We start from the raw sequence: 26,581 nt of genomic DNA on the forward strand, positions 1-26,581 counted from the left end.
ATCACTTAAATTTGATATTTTTGGTCCAAAAACTAGACTTATTTTTTTGGGTTGTTTTGCTTATCAAGAAAAAGCATCTTAATTTAAGAATTTTTAGATATTTTTACTGAAAACAAGACAAAAATACCATGAACAATTTTTCTTGAAAATATTTTTTTGCAGTGTGAGAGCTATTTCTTTACACTGCAAAAAAATGATTTTCAAGAAAAAAATTCTTTGTATTTTTGTCTTGTTTTCAGTAAAAAAAAAAAAAAAAATTAAATTAAGATGCTTTTTCGTGATGAGCAAAACGACCCAAGAAAATAAGTCAAATTTTTAGACCAAAAATATCAAATTTAAGTGATTTTGTGCATAAAACAAGCAAAAAAATCTGCAAATGGGGTAAGCAAAAAAATCTTGAAAATGTTTCTTAAACACTAAATTCAAGAAAAATTCAAGACAAAATTGCTTACCCCATTTGCAGATTTTTTCTTGGGTCGTATTGCTCATCAAGAAAAGCATCTTAATTTAAGAATTTTTAGATATTTTTACTGAAAACAAGACAAAAATACTAAGAAACTCTTTTCTTAAAAATCATTTTTGCAGTGTACGATAACAAAACGATATGGCTGCTGATTGCAATACTCCAGAACTGGTGTGCCGAAAACTCCCCAGTCCAGTTCTGTTCTTGCTTGCTGCAGTGCAGGCTGGGACGATTAACCCCAAAGCTGACCCCCACGTGTGAGAGAATGCACCTCATCATTAAATCTAAAATATTGAGCCATATGGTAGTGTTACTCATAGCTTTTGACTAAAGGGAGGTGTGAGTTTTAGAAACGAGTGTTACATTTCTTTTGTTCAGCATGATTGGCACCAACTCTGAGCGCAGTGGTCGCTCGCCATCTCAGCAGGAACGTTAAGAAACATCCTCGTACCGCCGTGATTAATTGCTCCATCAAACATCGTGGCTCTTGGTACGAACCGCTGAGCTAAGTGTAGGCATGCATTTTAACAAAAGACAACACGTGACATTAGGCATCTTACAACAACCAAAACTACGCTCTGTTTTCCTCTTTCTTTTCTTAATAAAATCTCTGTCTTTTGTTGCTGCGAGGCAAAACCGAAACATCAAAGTTGCATAAGACACCTGACACGAATGAGTGCGTAATGTCTGTTTAGGAGGGCCAGTACAGGGCTTGTTCATTTCTAATTAAGCAATATTTACGCATGTGAATAAGGCCAACTGGCGGGATTTAGAAGGATCCAATGAATAATTCATGAGCAGGGAGAGCGCATGCATGTGGAGAAAGAAGGTCATGAATGTGGTGGGATTTGAGAACTGGACCTAACCAATGGACCGCCAGATCCAAAGTTATTTCACTTTGACATATGCAGTGAATTAGCCAGAGAGATGCCATAACACAGACAGTTGATAGATGATTCTCTACTGTTTGGTCCAGAATTGGTTGGTGATTTTACATTAAAATGGACATTTATATTTACGTTCTTTTAATGAAAAATATAATTTACGAATACGTTTATTTGTTGAACAAGCACCAGTTTACTACTCTACATGTTACATTACATACAGTAAGTACGTACATATAGTATAGTAAGTTGTGTTATAGTCACGAAAAATTTGATTAATTTTTTTTTCCGTGGCACGAAATTCAGCTTTTTTAGTGCCTTGAGCATGAATGTTTATTTCGTGCCATTGCACTAATTTCTATGAATAGTTTTTGTGTTTGTGGCACGATTTTCTTTTTTTGAAAAAAAAATGTGTCTTGTTTTCAGTAAAAATATCTAAAAATTCTTAAATTAAGATGCTTTTTCTTGATGAGCAAAACGACCCAAGAAAATCAGTATAGTTTTCAGACCAAAAATATCAAATTTAAGTGATTTTGTGCATAAACAAGCAAAAAATCTGCCAATGGGGTAAGCAAAAAAATCTTGAAATTTTTTCTTAAACACAAAATTCAAGAAACATTTGCTTACCCCATTGGCAGATATATTTTTTGCTTGTTTTATGCACAAAATCCGTTAAATTTGATATTTTTGGTCTAGAAACTAGACTTATTTTCTTGGGTTGTTCTGCTCATCAAGAAAAAACATCTTAATTTAAGAATTTTTAGATATTTTTACTAAAAACAAGACAAAAATACTAAGATTTTTTTTCTTGAAAATCATTTTTTGCAGTGTTGGGGTTTGGGTTAGAAACACTTTCTGTTAAATTTTTAGACATCCAAACCCAAACCCCAACTCTAACCCTAACCCTAACTCCAGGCGAGGATAGTTTTAAAAGCGGAAGAAAAACATGTAAACCAATACATAAAGGTACATTCTTACCCAAACCCCAAATCTAACCCCAACCCCAAGCGACAATGATTTAAAAATATGAGGAAAAAACGGAAGAACAATACATAAAGTGACACGAAAAAGAAAGTCGTGCCATGCACATGAAAATTTATTTATAGAAATTTATGCTGAATGACACAAAATAGAAATTCGTGCTCAAGGCATGAAAAAAGCTGAATTTCGTGATATGGACACAAATAAATTAATCAAAATTTTCATGACTATAACACGAATTTCATGAGATCATGTCTGATTTGATGGTGAAAAGTGGGTGATATATAACGGTATGTATATGAGTGCTCGGAAACTTAAAGGATTCATGATGTCCTGAAAGGAAAGTTATGGACATTAAAAAAAGATTAAAGAGACCAGCAGGGTATTTTAAGGCAATGCTAATTTACATTTTTACAATACAATATTTACAATATATTTTCAATATAATGTTAATCTATACATTTGTAATGTAAAGTTATTAATAAAGATATTGATAATACAAATTAATATTAAAGCACACAAAATACTGAGAATATAGTTAACTATTAGTTATGCTGTCCACGTAGACTGTTCACTAGGTTTTCAAACAGAGCTATCTACATTTTTAACAGGTTCTTGTGTTTACATCTTTTGTCATGGTCTACCTCAGTAGTTCCCAAACTGGGGGCGGGCCCCCCTTGGAGGGCACAAGATGATGCCAGGACATTTTATAAAATTCATTTATTTATCAGGCAGCCTGTGACTTCGTTTTTTTTCGAGGGCGCTCGATCCGAAGTTCGTCACAACATGTATGTAGCCCGTCATGTGTGTGGTTCGTCATTTCAAAATATGTGTTCTGCGCGTTGAGTGAACCTACAGTATGTGCATCACGTGTCTTGTCAAAATAAGTGCCTGCTGCAGATGCGTCTAAAGGGTTTATGATAAAAGAGACGCTCACGTTTGCCAAATACTCACATAATCTTATGCGCAATCAGAGTTTAGTGTTAAGGGAGTGTCTTGTGTGTATTTTGTGAACGTCTCTTTAATCATAAGCGTTTTTTATGCGTGTGCAGCAGGCACTTATTTTGACAAAACACGTAATGCACATGGTTCACATGATGCAACAAACACATATTTTGAAAAACACGAGCAAAACACATGACACTTAGAGCCACCACTGTTAGTTATCATAAATTCTGTGTAATTAAACCTACCAACCAACAAACAGATTATACATTGTATAATTTAATATGATTCGTTCAATTTAAATTCTAAGTTTAAAATTGATTTATGTCATGAATTTTGAATTTTTGGCACAAAGGGATATACCCTACACATGAGGGGTGGAGGTGTGCACGCCTTAAAGTTTGAGGACGCCTGGTCTACCTGGTACCTTATTGTACTGTGCTATTCTTTTGTTCCAGGATCTCGACAGTCGGTTGACGTGTGCAGTTTTAGTTCTATGGGACGACTGGTGAGGTTCGGTTTCTCCGCCATGTTTGGTTTCGGTGGGCGGACGCTTGCACTGGCAGAGAAACACCGCTGGATGCCACCCAGCCAGCGTCGCGAGTTTGCTCTCATTAAAACGTTGGCAAACCTCAAGTAAGCAGTCTCTCTTTCTTTCTCTCTCTCATCTGGTGGGCTCTAAAGGGAACTGACTGGTGCTCTATCAAATCTGAGATTAGTGTCAGACCAGCCTGGCATAACACACACGGGCACTCTCTCTTAGAAATATCCCTCTTCTTATCATAACATGCCATCTAATGTGTTTGTTCTCTCTCCCCGTGTTCCCCTGCATCCAACCGATGGTGCCCACGAAGACCTGAGGACTGTGAACTGTCCTTCATCACCAGCACCCGAAATGAGGATCAGAGGTTTGCTAAAGAACATTCTTTAAGGTTTTTTTTACCCTCATCCTTATCCAACTTTCAACGTAATTATTTGAATGTTATTTGAAATAAACCACCCCCTGCCTAATTGGCCATTGGATAGAAATCCAAATACTGAGAATGTTGAAGGTCACACAGCTAATGATAATAAAGCTAATAAGCCAGGCTGGCCCACACTGTGAGGAGCCCATATAAGTCTATTATTGCTAAAATGCACATTATTGTGCGCTAAAACACTTTTTATTTTTCACAGAGATGAACAAAACAGCGACAGAGAAGACATTTGTGAGTACTGCTAAATGTTTCAAATTGAAGCCTCTGCATCATTGGGCAGCAAATACTGTCGGCTAATAATTGTTTCTTCCTAACAAAAAAAAACTATTGATCGTCCTCTAGGGGCTCTTTACTGGTTTTAAAGCCAAACCCTTCACTGGGTTGCATTCAAAAGGATGCGTTTGTCTCAATGGAGACGGTGTGATTCTAACAATTTAACAACAATTGTAATGTTTGATTCAGTTGTTGGGAGAAAGGCACAATCACAGTGTGCTTATATACATCCCTAACATGGCAAATATCTGTGTGATTTTGGTTTATTACAAGGCTGAACCAAGGAATGTGCCAAAAACATTCTTACGTTTGCTGCAACCATAGACTGTAAAAAAAATATGGACGAAGTGTCCGTGACGTCACACATAGGCTTTTGAAGATCATTTTTTAAGCCAATAGTAGGCGGTGCCTGCTGTCGCCATCTTGGCTATGCGTAACCGCGCATCACTCGCGGATATCCGAAAATGGGTAAAAAGACTAAAGGGACATGGGTGAAGCTGAGATGGCTGGTTGCTGAAACCATGCACGCCTAGCTCGACTCTAGTGACAGCAATTGCTGTTCAACTGCCATTCAAGTGGCCACAACCTAAATTATACAGAACTTTAAGGCTTAATATAATTTAAAAGGATGAGGTACAAAAAATTTTACCCCCTCACAGTTTTCATGAAGGGCAAAATTAGCTATATACTGTAGACCAAAAACTATTTTTGTACCAGGCTGTAAACCTTATTGTCTGCTCTACAGATGGGCATTTTAACATTAGGGACTATGGGAATTGACTCCTATTTGGATGAATTGTCAATGAATTGCAGTTTAAATCATATCCGTATTAGCTTCATCAAAGAGATCGGAAGGTTGAGAGATTTAAAACGTTTGCCTCTATATCGCCATCTCTGTTTGTAACATAAAATTCCAGGTTATTTTCTTTATGTGCATTTGTTAAATCATATCAAACTGACTTGTCTTGTTTTCAGTAGAAATATTTAAAAATTCTTAAATTAAGATTTCTTGATGAGCAAAATGACCCAAGAAAATAAGTCTAGTTTTTAGACCAAAAATATCAAATTTAAGTAATTTTGTGCATAAAACAAGCAAAAAAATCTGCCAATGGGGTAAGCTAATTTTTCTTGATTTTTTCTTGAATTTAGTGTTTAAGAAAAATGTTCAAGATTTTTTGCTTACCCCATTGGCAGATTTTTTTTGCTTGTTTTATGCACAAATCACTTAAATTTATAGTTTTGGTCTAAAAACTAAACTTATTTTCTTGGGTCATTTTGCTCATCAAGAAAAAGCTTCTTTATTTAAGAATTTTTAGATTTTTTTACTGAAAAAATACTAAGATTTATATATATATATATATATAAAAAGAAGCTAAATAAACAACACGTATATTACCTAGGAAACCAAACCATTTTTTAACAAGGTATTTGTTCAAGAGTTCAGTTTCAGCAACTAGTCAGACCATTCAACAAACAGAAATCAGAAGTTAAGTTGCACCGCATGTGCATCCGATGAAACCGTCAATACAGACTACCGGCACATCCGGGAACTTGACTGTAAATTTCGTCACCGCCCCTTTTTGGGGGAAAACAAACTAGACTTCTCATAGACTTCCATTCAAAATAGCGGAAAAAAAGCAACACAAATTTGATGCTGGGAGAATGAAAGGGACGTGTTTTTATATTGACCAAATTAAATGTGTTAATGTATCTTTCGCGCTCTGTGACAGACATGGTGGACAGATAATTACTCAACATGTTTAATCTGAGTGATTTCTTAAGTTATTTACGCCTATCGGCTGTTTTGTATGGAAGTCAATGGGAAGTCTAGTTTGATTTCCCCCAAAAGTTGGCGTGAACCTGTTCAGAGACATTATATGACGTTGCGCCGGTTTTGCGTATATGTGACCCTGGTCTTTTATTGAAATTTATACATCATTGGAAAGCTGAATAAATAAGCTTTCCACTGATGTATGGTTTGTAATGATTTGATTATTTTTGATCAAGATGCAACTATGTGAAAATCTGGAATCTGTGGCCTACTAAAAAATGTAAGCGCCCTATTTTAACGATCTAAGCGCATTGTCTAAAGCGCACAGCGCAACGTCTAAATGGGCGTGTCCGAATCCACTTTTGCTAATTTAACGACGGGAAACATGGTTTTTGCGCCGAGCGCATGGTCGAAAAGGGTTGGTCCTATTGTAATGGTAGTATTTTGGGCGTAACGTGCAGTAAACCAATGAGAGTCACAGCTCTCATCCCCTTTAAAAGCCAGTTGCTCTGGCGCTATGTCTAATCCCTATTTAGATGACGGACTTTGTAAACTGAAAAACTAAGCGGAGGAAGAAGATCCCCAGTTTAAGATTAATGTTAAATAATTATGTTGTTTTTCCACTTGTATTGAAATTGTTATTTTTTTATTAAAACCTTTAAAACCAGTTTTCTTTTAGTCATGGAAGTAAAAAAGCAGGCTTTTAATTGCTTTAAATGTATGGCTATCCAATATCACCAAGAAATAATTTACAAGTATGTAAGATAAGGTTTGTACTCTAAAAATACTTTATTTGTAACAAACAGGAGATAAAGAATTTACAAACGGCTCTCCGCACGTTTCAGCACTTTGGACAGCGTTTTTTTTAGCAAAGAGTTTTTTTTAAGCATTACTTAAAAATGTTTCTCATCTCACCATATCCGCTGGTACAGAGTAATCATATACAATAAATCTGTGAGGTAGCATTCAAAAAACATTTAAAAACAGATGCATTTGTTTAAAGCAAAGCATTTATTTACTTACCAGGCTGCAGGTGAAGCAGCTCTTTGTGCCTTCTAACGTCTCATAATTAGTCCTCATTTATGTTCAAGAGACTCAATAATACTATTTTACATTCAATCCTTTAATCTTTCATATTTAAAAGCATTTTTGTGCTGCTGCGCATTCATGTACCTTGTGATAAGCAAACCCGCGTTGTCCTCCCGTGTATAGGCGCATTTTACTAATGCGCTCTTTAAATAACATAAAACACATTGCGCTATTGACTTTAGACTTTAGACCAGGTTTTTGTTGGTCAATGGCGTAGTCTATTTTAGTTGCCTCAAAATAGCAACGCGCCAACAATGCGCCTGAACACACCTCGTTTTCAGACCAGAACGCCCATGGGTGCAAAAGGGGGCGCAAATGCATTTGCTATTTAAACAACGCGGCGCTAAACGTGAAAATTAGGGTGGAAACTAGCGAAAGACACTTGCGTCGTGCATTGCGCTGCATTGCGCCGGGTGTAAGATAGAGCCCTTAATGTTAAAGTTGTCCAAATGAAGTCCTTAGCGAGACATATTACTAAGGATAAGTAATTTTTTATATGTTTATGGTAGGAAATTTAGAAAATATATTTTCTAGAACATAATCTTTACTTAATATCCTTATGATTTTGGCATAAAAATCGATCATTTTGACCCATACAATGTATTTTTGGCTATTGCTACAAATACCAATGGACCATCTGACTTGTTTTGTGGTCTCATATATAAAAATATATTAATATATTACTCATTCTTACTGCTATTCCTTCTCATTTTTCTTACAAAATAGTGTTAAGGACATTTATGTGCATTGCACACAGTGTATACTACAGTATGTACTTTATACACATTATACATTATACTCTCTTCTTATAGGTGAGGATGACTCCTGGCAGACAAGACGGGGTCTCTATCTGAATGTCAGTATCATGGCTATTCCCTGCCTGTGCTCCATGGCACCCAGGGGCCTGGCCCCGAACACCAGGTCAGGACTTTACAGATGCTCATTTCACATTACCCCAATTACTAACCTCAATCTGGGATGTGTTCGAAATATATTGGCTTACTACTTGTGCAGTACTATTTATGTAACACAATGCATTATGCAACACTAAGTGTTCAAAAAGCGGTACACTGTCAGAAATAAAGGTTAAAAAGCTGTCACTGTGATGGTACCCTTTAAAAATATATGTACCTTTGAAGTACCAATATGCACCCTTTATGTAGCCAACAAAGGTGCACTTTTTAAAAGGGTACCATTTTTATACCTTTATGTCTGACAGTGTATGGTGCATTTGGTTGTTACATGACCTTATCACGATGCATTTATAATTTAGCGAGTGACAAAAAATCAAATTTTGTGTAACATTTGAACCATCTAACTCAGCACACCCCTCAATCCTAACCTACACACAGTCTGCATGCCCTAAAATCGAGTGTGATGTGCTCAGTAGATGTCGTCAATGTAAACCATATATCTTGAGACCTGGTCAGTGTGTCAACAACACGCAAGGCCGATTGAGTCTCCTGACTCTTTCCTGGCCCGTGTCGTGGGTGTTTCGTGCATGGCACTGGGTCGTCCTAATCCTCAAGATTAGAATCAGTGTTTGGATCAGACTCTTAGGGTCAAAGCCACCTAACTGGACTAATCAGCACATAATTACTCTGATTAAAGGGAGTGACTGGGTAGACTTAAGGGCCGAGCATCTGTCTATAGCCTATGAGAGCTCAACAACCCCCTCTTCTTCCTGTCTTTAGACAGACTCACAAACTAAGCTTGGCTTCTTGTAAGCACTGTACTGTATTTAGCAGGGGCAAAGCAGCCACAGGGTTTGGTTATTGCTCTGGTTTGTATTTGTATCATACTCAAAATCCTCTTATTTGTATTAATTTGTACAACTACATTCATACATTTTGTACAATTTGCTTTTGCCCGTGTCGTTGGGGTTAGGGGTGGGGTTTCGTTATTGTTTTCTTTTATGATAATCATACGTTTTTGTACAAATTAATACGAATAAGCAACTCGTAAAATACGAACATATTCACGTGAGAACCGGCTGGCATATTTCAATGCTTTGCAAAAACTAAATTAATTTGTAATAATTCAAAAAGTTACGTTAAGTCAATGTTCTAGGTCAGTAATTCTCAAAGTGTGGTCCGCGGACCACTAGTGGTCCGCCAAACCCCCCCAGTGGTCCGCCAAAAGATGACCTAAATTAGGCAAGTGTTTATACCAGGGCTATTCAATTGGCGGCCCGCGGGTCAGACCCGGCCCCCAAGGTAATTTGATCAGTCCCTTTATGTAGTCTGTAAAAAAGACATCTCTAGAATAAATTTTGTAAGTTAGACAACGGGCCCTACAGTTACGAGTTGATGCGCGTGCGTCTGTTTCATACAGCATGAGCTGCAGAGCGCGAGTCACGTGACTGGTGCGAGCAGCTGTGTCACGTGTTTATATTTGCGCTTTGGTCCACAAGTTCAACGCGATCGCCTCCCCCGCTCGCGCCCGCGTCTCAAGACGCAATAGCTGACTGTGGTGAGTTAAGAGACCGGACTCTATGGCTGTTTTAACTTTATTTGTTGTATTTCCAGCTTTAAAACACTGCCTCTTCCGACAATTGTTGTCTGATAAGTCTGCTCAATTATGACTTGCTTATCAACAATGACATTTACGTTACATGTCTTAATAAATGAAACTGCCGTTTTTCCAAAATTCAAAGCATTGTTCTCACACAATAATGCAATTTAAACGAGTAACAGTTCATTTGCACCACTGTATGCGTATCGTGCTGACAAACATACACCTGATTTCACTGCTCTTGCGAAATCTAAAAACCTATTCTGTCTTATTAGAAGCTAGCCTAATGTTTGCCAATTATTAAGATGGCTGTTGTTGTTGAAATAGGGCTACTGTAATAATTAGCTTTGACAAAAAACTGCATAAAACAATGTTATGTTCCATGTTATAAACTGTTTTGATATGTGCACTGAAGTGAGTAAATGAGTTAAATTCTCAATGAGTGTGATATGAATCTTATTTACCTATTTAAATGTAGAATAAAGCTTAATGTCAAGCATAAACTGAAAGCAGCTAAAATCCACAGATCTATTAGTTTTGTAATGTACTAGTTTTTGTTTCATGTGTAAAATCCCTGTAATTTCAGTGATTTTGGACATTAAGAGAAATTTTTTTCAGCATTATATTGTTACCATAGATACAACCATAAACTTACCCACCACCTCAGTTTTAAATTAATGGCTCTTTGGAATGACATTAAGTGGGACCTAGGCTGTTATGTTTAATTGCAGTTTTTTTTTCACATGTGCAGTTTGTTGTTCATATTAAGCTGCAACTCATTTTACATTTACTTTTTCAAATTAAATAAAATTCATATAATAATTTCTGAACATAGCATTGCATTTGTGTTTAAAAAATTAGTTTTTGACTTAAAACAGTTTCATATTAAACTTAAATTTAGCTTATCCTTCCTATTTTGTTGTTTTTTGGGGGGCTTGTTAGAGTCAGATTCTGTTAGGTGGTCCTCAGAAAAATATTGGAAGATGAAGTGGTCCTTGGGCTGAAAAAGTTTGAGAAACACTGTTCTAGGTCAATGCGACTGGCGAGACAGAGAAAGTGTGAAAGAATGTGTATTTTTGTCATATAATTTTTAGTTTTTAAAAATATTTACATTGATTTAACAAATTTAAAGCATTATTGTATCGTATCATTGTCATATTATAATTTCATATCGTATTAAGTTTTCATACGTGGCATTTATCTTCAATATTGTGAAGCCCTAATGTGTACTACTTAAAGGCACGCCGCTGAACTTTTTGGCCACTAGGGGGTGCTAGAAATGTATTTTTCACATTTAGCGCCCCTAGAGGCCACAAGCGTCGCAGCACTGTCGCAAAGGAAAAGAAGACAACTCTTTAGGTCACAAAGTCCGCCTTGTGCCTTCCATCATGTCATATGAATATAATTTCATGGGTTTTATTTTTTCAAATGCCAAAAGATCGCGTAGCTCATGTTTACAAACCAGTTGTAACGGTGGTCGCTTAGTTAAAGTTTATATTAAAAAAATTAATAAAGAGGAATCGAACCCGGGTCGCCCATGTCGTAGGGTTGTGCTACACTACCACGAATCAAGCAAAAAAAAAAATAGTGTTTGGGCGCCAGATAGGACTTATATATGCAAGCAATATAACATTACTTACTAGTCCAAAAGCATGACGGCCGAGTCAGCATCGGTCAGGAACCCCTCCTCCTTAAGTTCACACAAGCGAGCGAACGCTGGCCCAATATTGATCCTCGTCCTTCCTTTTATTCTGTCATTCTCCCATTTTCTCTTTCTGGCCTCCTCCGACAAAACCTTAGGTTTCTTTTTCTTAGTTGCTGCTTCGGCCATGACAAAAACATCAGGAAAATAAATATTGCGCTCTCACGTCCGAATTTGAGGAAGTTATGTATGCCGTAAAGCAGTAGAATTTTGTAGTTCTTTTTGTGCTCGGGTTACTACCCGAAACTTAAAGTGATACAGACCTCGTCAGGTTACGGTAGACATGTCATTCAACCTATTTTAAGTCACAAGGGTCTTGAAAATATATTATGAAGGTTGAAAAACTACAAAGTGTCACTTTAATGTTTATCAGGGAAAAACTTCTGACTTTAAACCCCCCAAAAAGTGCATTCATCCTTCATAGTGGTAATCCACATGGCTCCATAGGTTAATAAAGGTCTTCTGTGGGCAATAGATGCGATTGTGTAAGAAACATACCTATATTTCAAACTTTAAAAACTGTAATAACTAGCTTCCGGTAACAACGCCATCTTGGACTCGCGCAATTCACGTGAGTTTTAGCGTAGTGAGTGTTGGTTGGGTAGATTGCGCAGTGACTCTCGTGAATGCGCGTCAGTTCAAGAAGGCATATGCAGTTTAAAATATGGATATTTTTCTTACAATATCGCATCGATTACCCACAAAACACGGTCCTGGAGCCATGTGGTGAAGGATGGATGCACTTTTTTGGGCATGAAAGTCAGAAGTTGTTCCCTAATCCCCATTTTCTCCCATTCTAAGCTTGGAAAAGCAAGGACTAAAATAACTTGTCTATAAGATGATGGACATGTGTATCACAGATTGCTTGAGGATGAGTAAATCATAGGGTGACTTACTTATTTGGCTGGAGTTTTGCATAAAAAGTTTTAATAAAGCGAGTGCATAAACAAGAAGAATTTCTCAATGATATTAGTTTGATTTCTCTTTGAAAGTTTTCGAGTTCAGTGGGTGCAGATTCAATACGGGCTTATTTATACCGTGCGTCTTGCGTCTACATCGTCCTCTGGTCTGGAACTGTCTGTTTCCATTTATATACCTGTGGAAAAACAGAAGAATAAAGTTTAATCACATAAACATTTCTCATCTTGAACTGACAAATCGGTCACTGGTCATATTTGGCTTAGCAATATGAACATAAATACAACGTTATCTCTGTACATGACGTCACATAAGGCACAGCTTTTAATAACATACACCTACTGTACTGTAAGTGCAATAAATCTACATAACTTTTTCCATCTACCGCAGGTTGAATAATGGCAGTATGGCTTTGATAGCGGTTGGCAATACTTCCAGGTCAGAGTTCATCAAACACTTGAAGAGATACAGCAGCACGAACAATCAGGTAAGGGGAACAGAGAGGAACGAACCCAAAAAACCCACACAGGAAATCTATTCCCGCAAATGGAGTTAGCAACCTTCCCGGCTTAAGCAGAATAAGCATGCCGTCAAGTCAAATTAGTCTCTGATTGTCGGCTTCCCACAAACACTTTTTAGGCTAATACAGATTAGCCCATTTCAGTGCGGTCTCGTCTTTTTACCTAAGCAATCTAATCTAGATTTGTTTGTTAACCCACATACTATAAATACTCGATGTAGGTTGAGGCCTTGACCCGTCGCTCTCACTTCACGTCATTATGCCGCCGAGCAAAACTATATCAATTTCAGTGTACTACAGGGCCATTATTGTGTTTTAATTGAGCTTCACTTCATTTAGAGGGAAGATGGGAAAATAATGTAGAAAGTCAGGTATATTACATCTATGAGTGAATCTTATCCTGTGAAAAAGATTATATTATCAAGGTCAAAATTTATGGAAAGAAAAATATATTATATTTTGTTTGAAAAGAAATGTGACATTATTGTTATCACATTTTGTCCCTTGCATGTAATGTGAACCTTGAAAGTAATTAATTTTAATATTGCATTTGGAAATTTAAGAAAGAAATGTGCTTAACAGTCATTACAATCATGTTGAAAATCCTAATATAGACTTTTTATTTTGGTAGTCAGATGTGAACTCAGGACCATATGTGAAAGGAGAGAAAATACAAAATATGAAGGGTCGGGATGCTAATGCACATCGTCTGGGTCATCATGACTGCCGATTCGGGTCAAAGCCAGTATTGAAAAAATGAAGGCTAATATATCCAGTTTACATTTATTAGGGAACAGTAAATAATACCTGATGCTTGAGTAAATGATATCTGCAGTGTGATATTATCTTCGTATTTGCCAAGCCATCTGCTTAAGTGAAAATCTGTGTGATACACCTGGTTATCAAAAAAAAAAAAAAAATTATGGTAATGGGTTAAAGGCCCAGTACTAGCATGGTTCTGTTAACAGGTTTACTCTGGGTCACCAACACACACCCAGGACTGATATGGACAGGTCAGCATTAGTTACTGTATCTCACTGATCTTTACTGCCTCCTTGTGGAGTAACATTAAACTACACCCTCAAATTATAAACTAGAAAGCAGGAGGATAAGCAGCAGGCCCCACATTAAAAACCTCACAGGATGTGTAAAGTTAAAAATTAGGACTTGTTTAATATTTGTGTCATAAGTAGCATGGGTAAATTTGTAAAATTGTCCATTTTTAAATGCAAAAAATCATTAGGATATTAAAAATGATCATCCTTTACGAAACTTAACCATGGTTTTATTGTGGTTATTTGGTGTATTGATTACTATCAGCAAAACCATGGTTTTACTACACTTACCATGGTTTTTGAAAACCATGGTTGTCAAAGCCATGGTAATTTTGTAGTTATCATGGTTTTACTACAGTAACCATGTTTTTTTGGTTTTAATCTGTAGTAAAAACATGGTTAATTTTCTTAAGGGATGTTTCATGAAGATATTTAGTAAATAAAACAAAATGTATTTATTATTCGTAATGTGTTACTAAGGACTTCATTTGGACAACTTTAAAGATTATTTTCTGAATATTTAGATTTTTTCGTAACACTTTACCATGAGGTTCATTTAGTTAACATAGACTTTAATGAACTGCACTTATACAGCATTTATTAATCTTTGTTAATGTTTATTTCAACAATTACTGATACTTTATAAAAATCTTGTTAACGTTAGGTAATGCACTGTGAACAATCAATTAAAAGCTTTATTTCTATTAACTAACATTAACAAAGATTAAAACTTCTGTAACAAATGTATTGCTCATGGTTTGTTCATGTTAGTTAATACATTAGCTGATGTTAACTAATTAACCTTATTGTAAAGTGTTACCGATTCTTTTTTTTTTTTTTTTGCAGCCTCAGATTCCAGATCTATCCTCCTAACAAACCTTACATTAATGGAAAAAAATTTTATACACCTTAAGATGATGTATAAATCTCCATTTCAAAAAATTGCCCCTTACGATTGGTTTCGTGGTCACATTTGTAAAATGTATTAAATGCTAAATGTTTCTTTATTTATTTCCAGTTTAGTTTCTCTTTTATTGAGACGCACACTGTAAAGACGGTAAGGCTGCGGCCCCACTCTCAGGGAATCTGGGCTGATGACATCACGGAGGAACACGAGGAATCTGACTCGAAAACAACACCGATCATCTCCTCTGAAGGAATGCATCCATGGAACATTGATGGAGATCTGTTAGAGATCCCATCTGAATTACTCATCAGGTGAGATGCTCAATGAAAGTCAATGAATGTAAAAATTGTGAATACCTTTTTTATTTAAGTTTTTTACATAAATCATCCTACATAATGTAAAGAACATAACATTGATATTTTTAAAGGGGACATTTCACAATACTTTTTTTAAAGATATCAAATAAATCTTTGGTGTTCCCAGAGTACATATGTGAAGTTCTTGCTCAAAATACCCTATAGATAATTTATTATAATATGTTAAAAATGCCACTTTGTAGGAGTGCACAAAAATGTGCCGTTTTTGGGTGTGTCCTTTAAAATGCAAATGATCCTTGCACTAAATGCCAGTGCTGTGGTTGGATAGTGCAGATTAAGGGGCGGTATTATCCCCTTCTGACATCATAAGGGGAGCCAACTTTTAATGACCTATGTTTTCACATATTTGCAGAGGATGGTTTATCAAAACTAAGTTACTGGGTTGATCTTTTTCACATTTTCTAGGTTAATAGAAGCACTGGGGACCCAATTATAGGACTTAAATGTTGTTCCTGAAATGTCCCCTTTAATATTGAGTAAAGTCATGTCAAAAACTTAAATCTTTGAAACATTGATTCTCCTAACCTCAAGATTATGAGATTTTAGCCTGGATTTCACAGATACAATTTAGCATTAAAGCAATAAAGAATGGCCGGTTGTCTGTTAGAGTAGTTTTACTGTGTGCGTACAGCCACTGTATGCTTTCATAAGCTGAACTTCAGTACAGATGAACCGTGCACAATCCCTGTTTGTTTTAAGGCTCTACAAAAATTATATGGGTGGTACGTAAAAATAAATCACACATGAAAAAATTCTCGAAACTACAGAACAAGTGACAGGAACATAAACAGATAAGTCTAAGACAGAGGGAAGTAAGTGAGTGTACATCAGATTAATCCTTGCAATGTTTAAATGTAATGACAGGCACTGTTTATTTTCCAGGGTTCACCCTCATCTACTTACACTGTTTGGAGGAGACGTAGAGGAGGCGGAGGAGGCGCCGGTTAAATGCAGCTGTATCTGAACACACAAACACCTCCTTACATGCACTCGACAATAAACAAGACATTATGCTAGGCAGTAGTACAGAGCCCCTAAGGTGACATTGGAATAAAAAAATCTAAAGTTTAGTTTTATGTGCTCACGTGAAACTTTCATGTGCTCACGCAAAACCTTCATGTGCAGAATGTTTTTTTAAGTTTAGTTTTGCGTGCTCACGTGAAACTATCACGTGCGCACGTGAAAGCGAAAGTTTCACGTGCGCACGCGATAGTTTCACGTGAGCACGCGATAGTTTCACGTGCGCACGCGATAGTTTCACGTGCGCACGCGATAGTTTCACGTGCGCACACGAAACTAAACTTTATTTAATTTTTGCTCCATGTCCCCTTAGGGGCTCCGTACAATAGCAACCAGCAAACTACACAAAAAAATGATTCATGCAAATTGCTCAATTTTTTTAAGGTAAGTGGTCGCAATCAATGTATTTAAGCTAAATTTAAACAAAAAAATTAGAACTACAAAACAAAAATCTTTTGTTTAAATGTAGCTTAAATAAATTGATTGCGACCACTTACCTTAAAAAATTTAGTAAATTGAATAAATCATTTTTTTTCAGTGTAAATGTAGAAATTGCACAAAGCAAGGCTTTAACATTTTGTAGACAACATTTATATTTAAGCAAAAACATATTACACATCATACATTCCAGTGCATACAAATTTAAATTAAACCAATTTACATTTTGAAATCAAATCAACATTTTTTAAGACAATCAAAACATAAAACATGTAAAATCTTGATTAATAAAAGCAATGTGCTTTTTGTGTACGAGTCCCTGAACAATGAAATAGAGACTTTATACTCATATGATGTTGTTTCTCAAATACTTTCAGTCCTACTGAATCAGCCGTGCTTATGATCCTCACAGACACGAAAACGTCCTGAAAAATTTGTCCTAAAATCAACCCCAAATTACCCCAGAATGCATCTTAATTTATGGCTAAAAACATAATTTTACTTTACTTAATTTCATGGTATCTCTGAAAACTATTTCTGCTTTGATTCAATATTAGTTTTCATTATTTATAATAAACAGCCACATTAAAGGTGCAGTGTGAAAATTTTAGCGGCATCTACTGGTGAGGTTGCGAATTGCAACCAACGGCTCAGTCGACTGCTCACCTCTTGCTTTTGAAACACACAGAGAAGCTACGGTAGCCGCAACCGCACAAACATGTCATCCTTTGAGACAAAAAGTTTGTCCGTTAAGGGCTTCCGTAGAAACATGGCTGCACAAAATGGCGGCTTCCATGTAAGGGGACCCTCTGTGTATATAGATAAAACGTCTCATTCTAGGGCAATAAACACATAACGGTTCATTATACACCCCTGATAATTTAGTTTTGTATATTATTTTGCATTTCTGTCAAGAGATCCTTCTAAAAATTACACACTGCACCTTTAATAATTCAATAATAATAAAAAATATTTTAACATCAATTAAATGGCCAGTTTCAGTCTAATGGGCTAAAGTCAAGCTTGACCGATAAATTAAACCTGCTCGTCCAATGTAACGTTTATATTTAAGCATATTTCAGTCTAAATGATTAACCGATGGGTGGTGCATACGTGAAACTTTATGAAATTATGCAAAGCTCTGTGTTTGTGCAGACTGGCATGGCCTTCATGAGTCAGACAGGGTGTTTGGGTCGCCGTCTCTATCATACAAATGAGCACACAGTTTCTTAAAAAATGGCTGGGATCCAGACACATGGCAGTCTTGTCACTCTTCTCCAGCACATTACAGACACCGAACAGCAGCCTTCTTTGCAATGGCAGTCAGCCAAAGCACGCGGTAAAGACTCACTCCGTCCATCTGCCGTCTCCATTCGAACTTCTACCTACTGAACTCGGCCACAAGAGTTTGGGTGAAGTGAGGAGGAGGGGTCATTTCCTCTTGTGCGCTGGGAACCGATACTGTGGTAAAGCGAAGGTGCGAAAACCATGATCTGTGTCGCCTCGCCCTCGGTGAAGGCCATTCTGAGTCTTTCTTCAGAAGAACACACAGACGACCTTATTAAGAAAAGCTACAGCAGTGCAATTTCTTCTTTACAGCTGGCCAATAGCCAATATGTTCAGTGATTGTAGTTAAAGTTGTGATGAAACACTTCCAAAATCAAACAAGGGGCCTTGTAGCCTACATAGGATAGGCAGCATCCTAACTTACAAGTGAGGATGTGGAATGTTTGCATTTATGCAATTCACATAATATAAATAGCTAAATAAATAAGAACATGGCAGATTCAGAGTATGGCACTAACATGCTACGCATAGAAAAATACGTAGCATGCAAAATTGAATTATATTTTTTTTTACTAATATTCTGTTTGAATGAATTTGTTCATGTCTGCCTTGAGTTCATGCCCAAAAATGCTGCCTGAATTCATGTACAGTAGGTGTCCTGGTAAGTTTTGAAATGAAGCCTTAATGCTTTCTGTCCTTTGCTCCCCAGGCTGCTTTCTTCAGCAGTCCAGGAGTATTTCAGTGTGTGTACATGTAATATGTTCAATACTCCATAAAGTGCATTGGACTCCTGAACAATCTTGGACACTTAAAGCCTCCTAAGAGTTCGCTTTGTAAAGAAAGTTGTTGGCCATTAACGTTAATGGCTGTGGGTTATCACCAGTCCAGCTGTTGGTGTAAACACAGCAGCAGTCCGACATAGTTTGTTCCTTTGGTTGTGATCGGTCCTTTAAATCCCACATTAGTACACGCTCTCGTTCTTAGGAACGTAGTCCCAACTGTCTCGTTTAATATCCTCCTTCAGCTTCCGCTTAAAGAATCCAAGCTAATGAAATGAAAGGCATATATTAAATGTTATATCAAAAATACATCTCACATTTCTTTAGAAATTACAAGCACTCATTGGATGAAAATGTGGACACGCCCACATGCGCAAGATGAGTCATCAGCATTTATATACAGTAAATTGTGAATCTGCGCATCTGCTCATGTCAACTTAAACACTTTTCTTGCCATTGACGAGTTATCTCGTCAATTAAGAGAAAAATTTTCCTGCCAATGACGCTTTCCTGACAAGTTTTTACAGTAATCTGTAATTCCGATATTATCCACTAGATGGCCCAATTTATAAAAAAACAGAAGCAAAAACTAATTTAATTCATTTTAAGCTCTGTGTATATTTTGATAAGCATTCTAAGTCTAATTTCTAACAAAATTCCTTTACAAAAATGCAATTATTTCAGCTTTTTGGTCAAAATTTGCTATTTTTAAAGAAACCTTCCCATATTTAAGAGGTTATAAAAAGAAAACAAATGAAGATGTGATGAAAGTTTTTTTCCTGTTTTGTTTGTTTGTTTGAAAGCAGAGGGTCTGTTCTTTCATTTGATATAGTTGTATGTTTATATATTTATACAAGAAATTTTTCCTTGAAGGCATTTTGTGAAACTTCACAAAAAATGCTGGATGGCAACTATTTAAAAAAAGGCTAGCGGGGAAAGAGATAATAAAATACTAGATTAACTCTTTCCCTGACAGCGTTTTTAAAAAAAGTTGCCAGCCAGCGCCAGCATTTTTTATGATTTTCACAAAAGTTTAATGACTTCCAGAAAATGTTCTTCTTTCAATACATATATAAACAAACAATATATCGAATGAAAGAACAGACCCTCTGCTTTCAAGCAAAAAAACACGTTTCATCCTACTTTCATTAGTTATCTTTTTTTTATTACACGGCTCTCTGGAATGCTTGATTCTGATTGGTCAGTTGAGACATTTGCAGGTTCGTTCTTTTCAAATAATAACCGCTCCAAAGTAATAACGCATAGCCGGTACTACTTGTACAATTAAAATCGCTCCGCGCCAATAAAGATTACTAGCTGTTTGGCGGCATCTTGTGACAAACACTGGACAACCATAATTTTAACATGTACGGAAAAAACAAAACATTTAAACAGTGGATAGAAGAACGAACAACGACAAGACACAGAGAGCTTACTGAGACTGAACTTGACAAAATAGAGCATGACAGCTACGAAGCCAACACACAAAAAAATACAGAATGGGCATTAAAACTTCTCAAAGACTGGCTAAAAGAGAAAAAAATGGAGACAGACAAGTATGAAGCAGAGGATCTTAATAAGGTATTACGATCATTTTATGCATCTGTGCAAAGTTTCGCGGAAGGATAAAAATGTTAATTTAAAACAAATATGCCAATAAAATGTTTCAAATTCATATTCATGTCCAGTTTTATTTTCTTATGTGGCAAGTAGCCGTGTAATAAGCGGGATAATGTAGAGGCAGCCGGTAGTTATCAGGAAATAAGCCCCTTCAGTGTGATACAAGACCCTCCGCTTCGCGTCCTGATCACACTGTCGGGGCTTATTTCCCGATAACTACCGGCTGCCTCTACATTATCCCTTACATAACCTCTCAAATATGGGTAGGTTTCTTCAAAAACACCCAATTTTGAGCAAAAAGGTGAGATAATTCAATTTTTAAAGGGCTTTTAATAGAGATCAGATGCAGAGCGATCTTTAAAACATCCACAGAGTTCTTCTTTCTTTCACGTGAGGCGCTACTTACGGGTTGTATAAGTTGCGGAAGTGCGACACCTGGTGGATAATAGTGGTGTTGCGGAAAGCCGGAAATTCTCGTCATTGGCAGGGAAGCGTTTTCTCTTAATTGACGAGTTAACTCGTCAATGGTGCCGAAAGAGTTAAAGGGATAGTTCACAAAAAGAAAATTTTGTCATCATTTACTTACCCCCAATTTGTTCCAAACTTTTATTAAAAAAATTATTCCCTTCCGTTGTATAATATTTTTCCTACTATGGAAGTCAGTGGTGCCCCAGATCTGCTTGGTTATAAACATTGCTCAAAATATCTTCATTTGTGTTCAGCAGAACAAAGAAATGTATACAAGTCTGTAACAACTTGAGGGTGAGTAAATCAGAATTGTTATTTTGTGATCTATCCCTTTAAGAGGTCTTCTTTCTGTTTGTTGATTTAGCATTTTCGTATTTTCAACTCTATCCATCTGTTTCAAACGTTTTAACCTTCAAAGTATCCTTTTTTAGTTTCAGTAAAATATTTCAGTAAGGTTATATCATGAAGAAGGTGATGATGATGTTTTGCTTGTTCAGAAGCTGTAAACATGTCACGTACCTTCCAGAGCGGAATGACAAGCATGGCTAAAATAATCAGTCCAAGAATCAAACTGGACACAATCAGGAAAATGCCCACAGACGCTGCAGGCTTCTGATTATAAAGACCTTCTAAAATTACCTGTAACATTGCAAATATTTAAGTTAATCACTTATAAAAAACATCTGAAAGGTTTCTTATGTGAAGGTTGATCAAATACTTACTCTAGCAGAAATATCATCTTTTAAAAGTATGGTGTTGGCTTCTTTCGCTGGTGAAATAAAGTGAATCAAGCTTTGGATCATCATTACGTAGTGCCTTCCCTATAATAAATAAAGATGGGTCAAGATCATTTTTATTGTCACTTTTTTATGCATTAGGGAAAAATACATATGTGACAAGTGCTGACAAAATTAGTCAGAATGAGTGCATTTTCAAAAATGAGTTATTTATATTTTGACATTCTCTCTTAAAAAAAATTCAAAACGATGTATGGTTTGTTAGAATCGGACAAAAAAATGACAGAGCTACACCTGTCTGAAGTTGATAGAGTCAGCAAAGTCAATTTTTTGGGAAAAATCAAGTTAAAATATGTTTGAGAGTTCAAAATCACGGCATCCTTACTTTAAAATCACTGGTAAAACGAATAGATTTAGCACACACAAAGTCAAAAACAATATCTAAAGGAAAAATATATGTTCAACTTTTTTCTTTCTTTATTGTTTGATTGACATTGATTGACAGGTAATGTAATGCAATGATCTAATATAATGTTACACATCTGATATTTTTCCCCAACAGTTCATCATACATTGAATTCTTGTCAAAACAGATTTTTTTATAACTGTAATTCTGTGTGTATTTCGGGGTCGCACGCTTGCACGTTAGTGCGTGGTTCGGATCTGTCAGTCACCTAGAGGAAGATCTTTTTCTAGTCTTGTCACTCTTAATAACTCTTTTAACATCAATCAGGTCCCGAACTTTATGTGTTTTAATATTTGTTTTAACATCAAGACAGTCATGCACTTTATTTTCTCATTCATGAATGTTTTAATGTTAAATGCTCATGTAAATGGACACACGTTTTTGCAAAGGTTAAGCATTTAGGATGGTACTTTTGATAGAGATCAGATGCAAAGCGATTCTCAAAACTTACACGGACATACAGCTGTTTGCCCTTTTTATTTAAAGCATTTAAAAGCTTTAAATAAAAAGCATTGGAATCGCTAGATGAGGGCTTTTATTTAAAGCATTGGAATCGCTAGATGAGGGCTTAATGTACTTATTTTTTTTAAATCTTAATTTCAGATAAAATCGTCATTTATACTTTCTTTCGCCTGTAGCCCAAAATTACACTGTGCGCATTCCAACTCATTTTGCCATCATGGGTCACATTTTATTTCAGCATGTGTGTTCCCAAAGAATTGAACCAACAACTTTTGTGCCTTAACCCAATGCTTTACTAAGATTTAACAAGCAATAAAAAAGACCCAAAAAAGTCAGTCTGAGAGTAACCCAATTCTAGCCAAAAATAAATAAAATTTGGTTATATGTCATGAGAAGTATGATATTCCATCATGTAAGCAAAGTCAACAGATGTTCGGTTTCATTAATTTATTTTATTTCATTAATTTTTCGGCTATAGAGCTAGATGTCTATTAAATTAACACTGACGTCCCAAATTGCCTCGTTTCAACCTAGACGTCTGTGTTTGGATGGCTATTAGACATCTTTTAAATGTAAAATTGCTTGCTGGGAAGCTACAAGAACAGCCATAACAAGATCATCCAGTCATCCAAGTAGCTTTTCTTTATGAGGATCAAAATAGGCAGGTGAAGTAGCTCCTGTTTACTTTTAAGAAGTAAAATGGTTTAATGTAATATCTTGTCTTTGTACTCACTGGACTCTGTTGGAGGACTCTGGGGTTCAACTCGACCTCCATAGTGATGCTAACTTCCATTCCAACCTCCAGATCTCCAAAGTGACACTCCACTGCTCTACAGATCTTATCTTCAAAACCACAAAACTGTAGAAAGAAACCACGACGGCATCACATTTTCATAACATTCAAACTACGGTACATGCAGGAGATCATTATGAACCATTTTTACCATTGTGCGTTTGCTTTTTGGGGAGAAAAAGAACGCTAGTTCCTTTAAAAAAGATGCTTTGGGGACGTCACAGTCATCAATTATCTCAACTGTATCGTTCGTCTGGAAGCAATAACCAAGGGTTGTCTGCAAGACACAATACATCGAAAGGTACAATGGATGATTATGCCATTTTAACTACCTTTGTTAAGAGGACAACTTAAAATAATACAGCACAGGAAATATTCTCAGCATTACTGTAAAACCCTCATATTGTATTTTAAATGTAAATGCATTTTCGATGCCTCAACAAATTCTAACTGACCCACTGATGTCACATGGACTACTTTGATGATGTTTTTATTACCTTTCTGGACATGGACATTATACCGTACATAGATTTTCAATGGAGGGTCAGAAAGCTCTCGGACTAAATCTAAAACATCTTAAACTGTGTTTCCAAACATGAACGGAGGTCTTACGAGTTTGGAACGAGTTTTCATTTCTGGGTGAACTATTCCTTTAATTCTTTGTGGAAATTCACCATAAGTTAAGTTTGGGCCACAAAAGCCATTTGTTTATGTTTTGCCACTGAAACCATGAAACTATGCAAGCAAATGCAATGCCACACATTCACTTACCTGTAAATTAGCGATCCTGATTAATTGGTGTTTGTAGGGCACAAGCATTAGAGGCGTGGCAATCTTAACTTTGGCATCAACAGCTTTGCTCGGACCCATATTCATCACCTGTAAGTAAATAGATATTATATTGACATAATTAATTAATGACATTAATGACATAATCGTCTGTTTGATGGAGTGCTATGATACCTTGTACGTATAATTGAACTTTTTGGAATAGCAGTCGACTGGCACATACTCTTGGTCTCCAATTACAAATGAAGTTGGAGAGACAAACCTGCAGAGGTAGCGAAGGGGATAGAAAGAAAAATTGCCCATTTATCTTCTGACATCGATCTATAAAATCAAGAGTTTGAAGAGGTGGTGAATGACTCACCCATGGACATTGACATCAACGGCGTATCTCAAAGGCAACGAGACAATGGCCACATTGTCACGCAGAAGATCAGGGTTTTCAAAGCTCTCGCTAAAAAAAAAAAAAACGCACACAAACATGAAGTTACTTGCTACCTCTTGATTACAGTGGACTTCATTCATCCACTCCAAAAAAGTAAAAAAACATCTTGAGAGACCACCACAGCAAAAATGGATTAGAAATGTTGCTTGTTTACAGATGCAATTTGCTTTGATATTTTCTTAGCAACGTGAAGACATTTATACATCACTAAGTATTCAAATGCTTGCTGTGACCCCACAATACATCAGTATCCTTTCAGGACTTTAACAATTGCTCTGATAAAATGAACTTAATTGTTTAAGGACTAATTATCTTAGCAGGATTTCATTACAGGAACCCATTAAATAAAGTAATTTGGTAAACGGTAATCTGTTTTATAGCACCTACATCTAAATAAACAACGACCACTGATAAAGTATTTCCATAATGACTATATATAATGCAAATAACAAACAAACAGACATTGGGTCTCATTCATTAAGCATGCGTACGCACATATATGTCCATGAGATGTGCATGAAGATGTTGTCACGAACAAATCGTGATAAAAAAACTCGCATGTTGTGCAATTTTATATTTTCAAACTGGGAGAAAACCCCCATATTTGAATTAAATTTTTATCATACGCCATTTTAATGAATGTGTTAAAGGAATATTCAATTTTTTTAAAAGAAAAATCCAGATAATTTACTCACCATGTCATCCAAAATGTTGATGTCTTTCTTTGTTCAGTCGAGAAGAAATTATGTTTTTTGAGGAAAACATTGCAGGATTTTTCTCATTTTAATGGACTTTAATAGAGCCCAACAATTAACACAACTCAACACTTAACAGTTTTTTTCAACGGAGTTTCAAAGGTCTATAAACGATCCCAAACGAGGCATAAGGGTCTTATCTAGCAAAACGATTGTCATTTTTGACAATAAAAATAACAAATATAAACTTTTAAAGCACAACTTCTCGTTTAAATCCGGTCCAGCGCGACCTAACGTAAATGCGTAGTGACGTAGGGAGGTCACGTGTTACATATATAAAACACACATTTGCGGACCCTTATAAACAATAAACTGCCACAAAGACATTAATAAGTATCAGTTGACATACAACAACTTAGGAACGGTCCTCTTTCTCAACACTTGTAAACACTGGGGTGGAGTTTCGCGTTCGTCCTCTGTGACCTCTTGACATCATGACGTATTGCTTGGGGTCACGTTGGCGCATCACGACCGGATTTAAACAAGAAGTTTAAGGTGGATTTATTTGTTACCACCTTTAAAGGTGGATATTTGTTATTTTTCTTGTCAAAAATGGCAATCGTTTCGCTAGATAAGACCCTTATGCCTTGTTTGGGATCATTTAGAGTCCTTTGAAACTCCGTTGAAAAAAAACTGTTAAGTGTTGAGTTAAGTGTTAAATGTTGGGCTCTATTAAAGTTCATTAAAATGAGAAAAATCCTGCAATGTTTTCCTCAAAAAACATAATTTCTTCTCGACTGAACAAAGAAAGACATCAACATTTTGGATGACATGGTGGTGAGTAAATTATCTGGATTTTTCTTTTAAGAAAATTGAATATTCCTTTAAGTGTTTTTCTGGATCTCTTATGTTACCTCATAGCATTAATGGTAATGTTAAGATCTCCGGCGCTGCTGTTCTGCATTATGTCCATAAGAAAGGTGATGCCAAGCTGGAGAACAGAGAGATGTTTATATAAAAAACAAGATGTGATGACAATCAATAATTAATCCGCTTTGAACGGATGAAATATTTACCTTTGCGAAAGGAGGGATATATAAATTCCCAACGTTGCAGTCCAAACCCACAGCCATTTTATTTTCCTCTGCTAATTCACAGCTAACATATTTATCCTCCTGAAATAAGATAAACATCATTAAACACCACCAA

General features: G+C 36.2%; 2 protein-coding genes across 3 annotated transcripts in view; one reads left to right on the forward strand and one right to left on the reverse strand.

Annotated features, from left to right (window-relative positions):
- The window catches only part of cerkl (CERK like autophagy regulator), a 90,134-nt gene extending 72,951 nt beyond the window's left edge, over nt 1–17,183 (forward strand). Inside the window, exons 7-13 of one of the 2 annotated variants that reach the window (XM_065252226.2) lie at nt 3,732–3,909; nt 4,128–4,205; nt 4,450–4,481; nt 8,196–8,304; nt 12,908–13,004; nt 15,111–15,310; nt 16,259–17,183. In XM_065252226.2, the coding sequence (XP_065108298.1) occupies nt 3,732–3,909; nt 4,128–4,205; nt 4,450–4,481; nt 8,196–8,304; nt 12,908–13,004; nt 15,111–15,310; nt 16,259–16,340 (776 nt within the window). In that variant the 3' untranslated portion in view covers nt 16,341–17,183. The remainder of the gene's footprint in view (nt 1–3,731; nt 3,910–4,127; nt 4,206–4,449; nt 4,482–8,195; nt 8,305–12,907; nt 13,005–15,110; nt 15,311–16,258) is intronic. The other variant, XM_065252228.2, reaches the window with a different exon arrangement.
- Nucleotides 17,184–17,906: 723 nt separating this feature from the next.
- Nucleotides 17,907–26,581, reverse strand: part of itga4 (integrin alpha 4) — a 40,829-nt gene continuing 32,154 nt past the window's right edge. The window contains exons 19-28 of the mRNA XM_065252225.2: nt 26,449–26,547; nt 26,287–26,363; nt 24,597–24,686; nt 24,410–24,497; nt 24,218–24,325; nt 23,598–23,723; nt 23,387–23,512; nt 21,711–21,809; nt 21,508–21,627; nt 17,907–19,166 (exon numbers count right to left, since the gene is read on the reverse strand). Of these exons, the coding sequence (XP_065108297.1) occupies nt 19,083–19,166; nt 21,508–21,627; nt 21,711–21,809; nt 23,387–23,512; nt 23,598–23,723; nt 24,218–24,325; nt 24,410–24,497; nt 24,597–24,686; nt 26,287–26,363; nt 26,449–26,547 (1,017 nt within the window). The 3' untranslated portion in view covers nt 17,907–19,082. The remainder of the gene's footprint in view (nt 19,167–21,507; nt 21,628–21,710; nt 21,810–23,386; nt 23,513–23,597; nt 23,724–24,217; nt 24,326–24,409; nt 24,498–24,596; nt 24,687–26,286; nt 26,364–26,448; nt 26,548–26,581) is intronic.

This window comes from Paramisgurnus dabryanus, chromosome 15 (genome assembly GCF_030506205.2).
Source record: "Paramisgurnus dabryanus chromosome 15, PD_genome_1.1, whole genome shotgun sequence".
NCBI lineage: Eukaryota > Metazoa > Chordata > Actinopteri > Cypriniformes > Cobitidae > Paramisgurnus > Paramisgurnus dabryanus.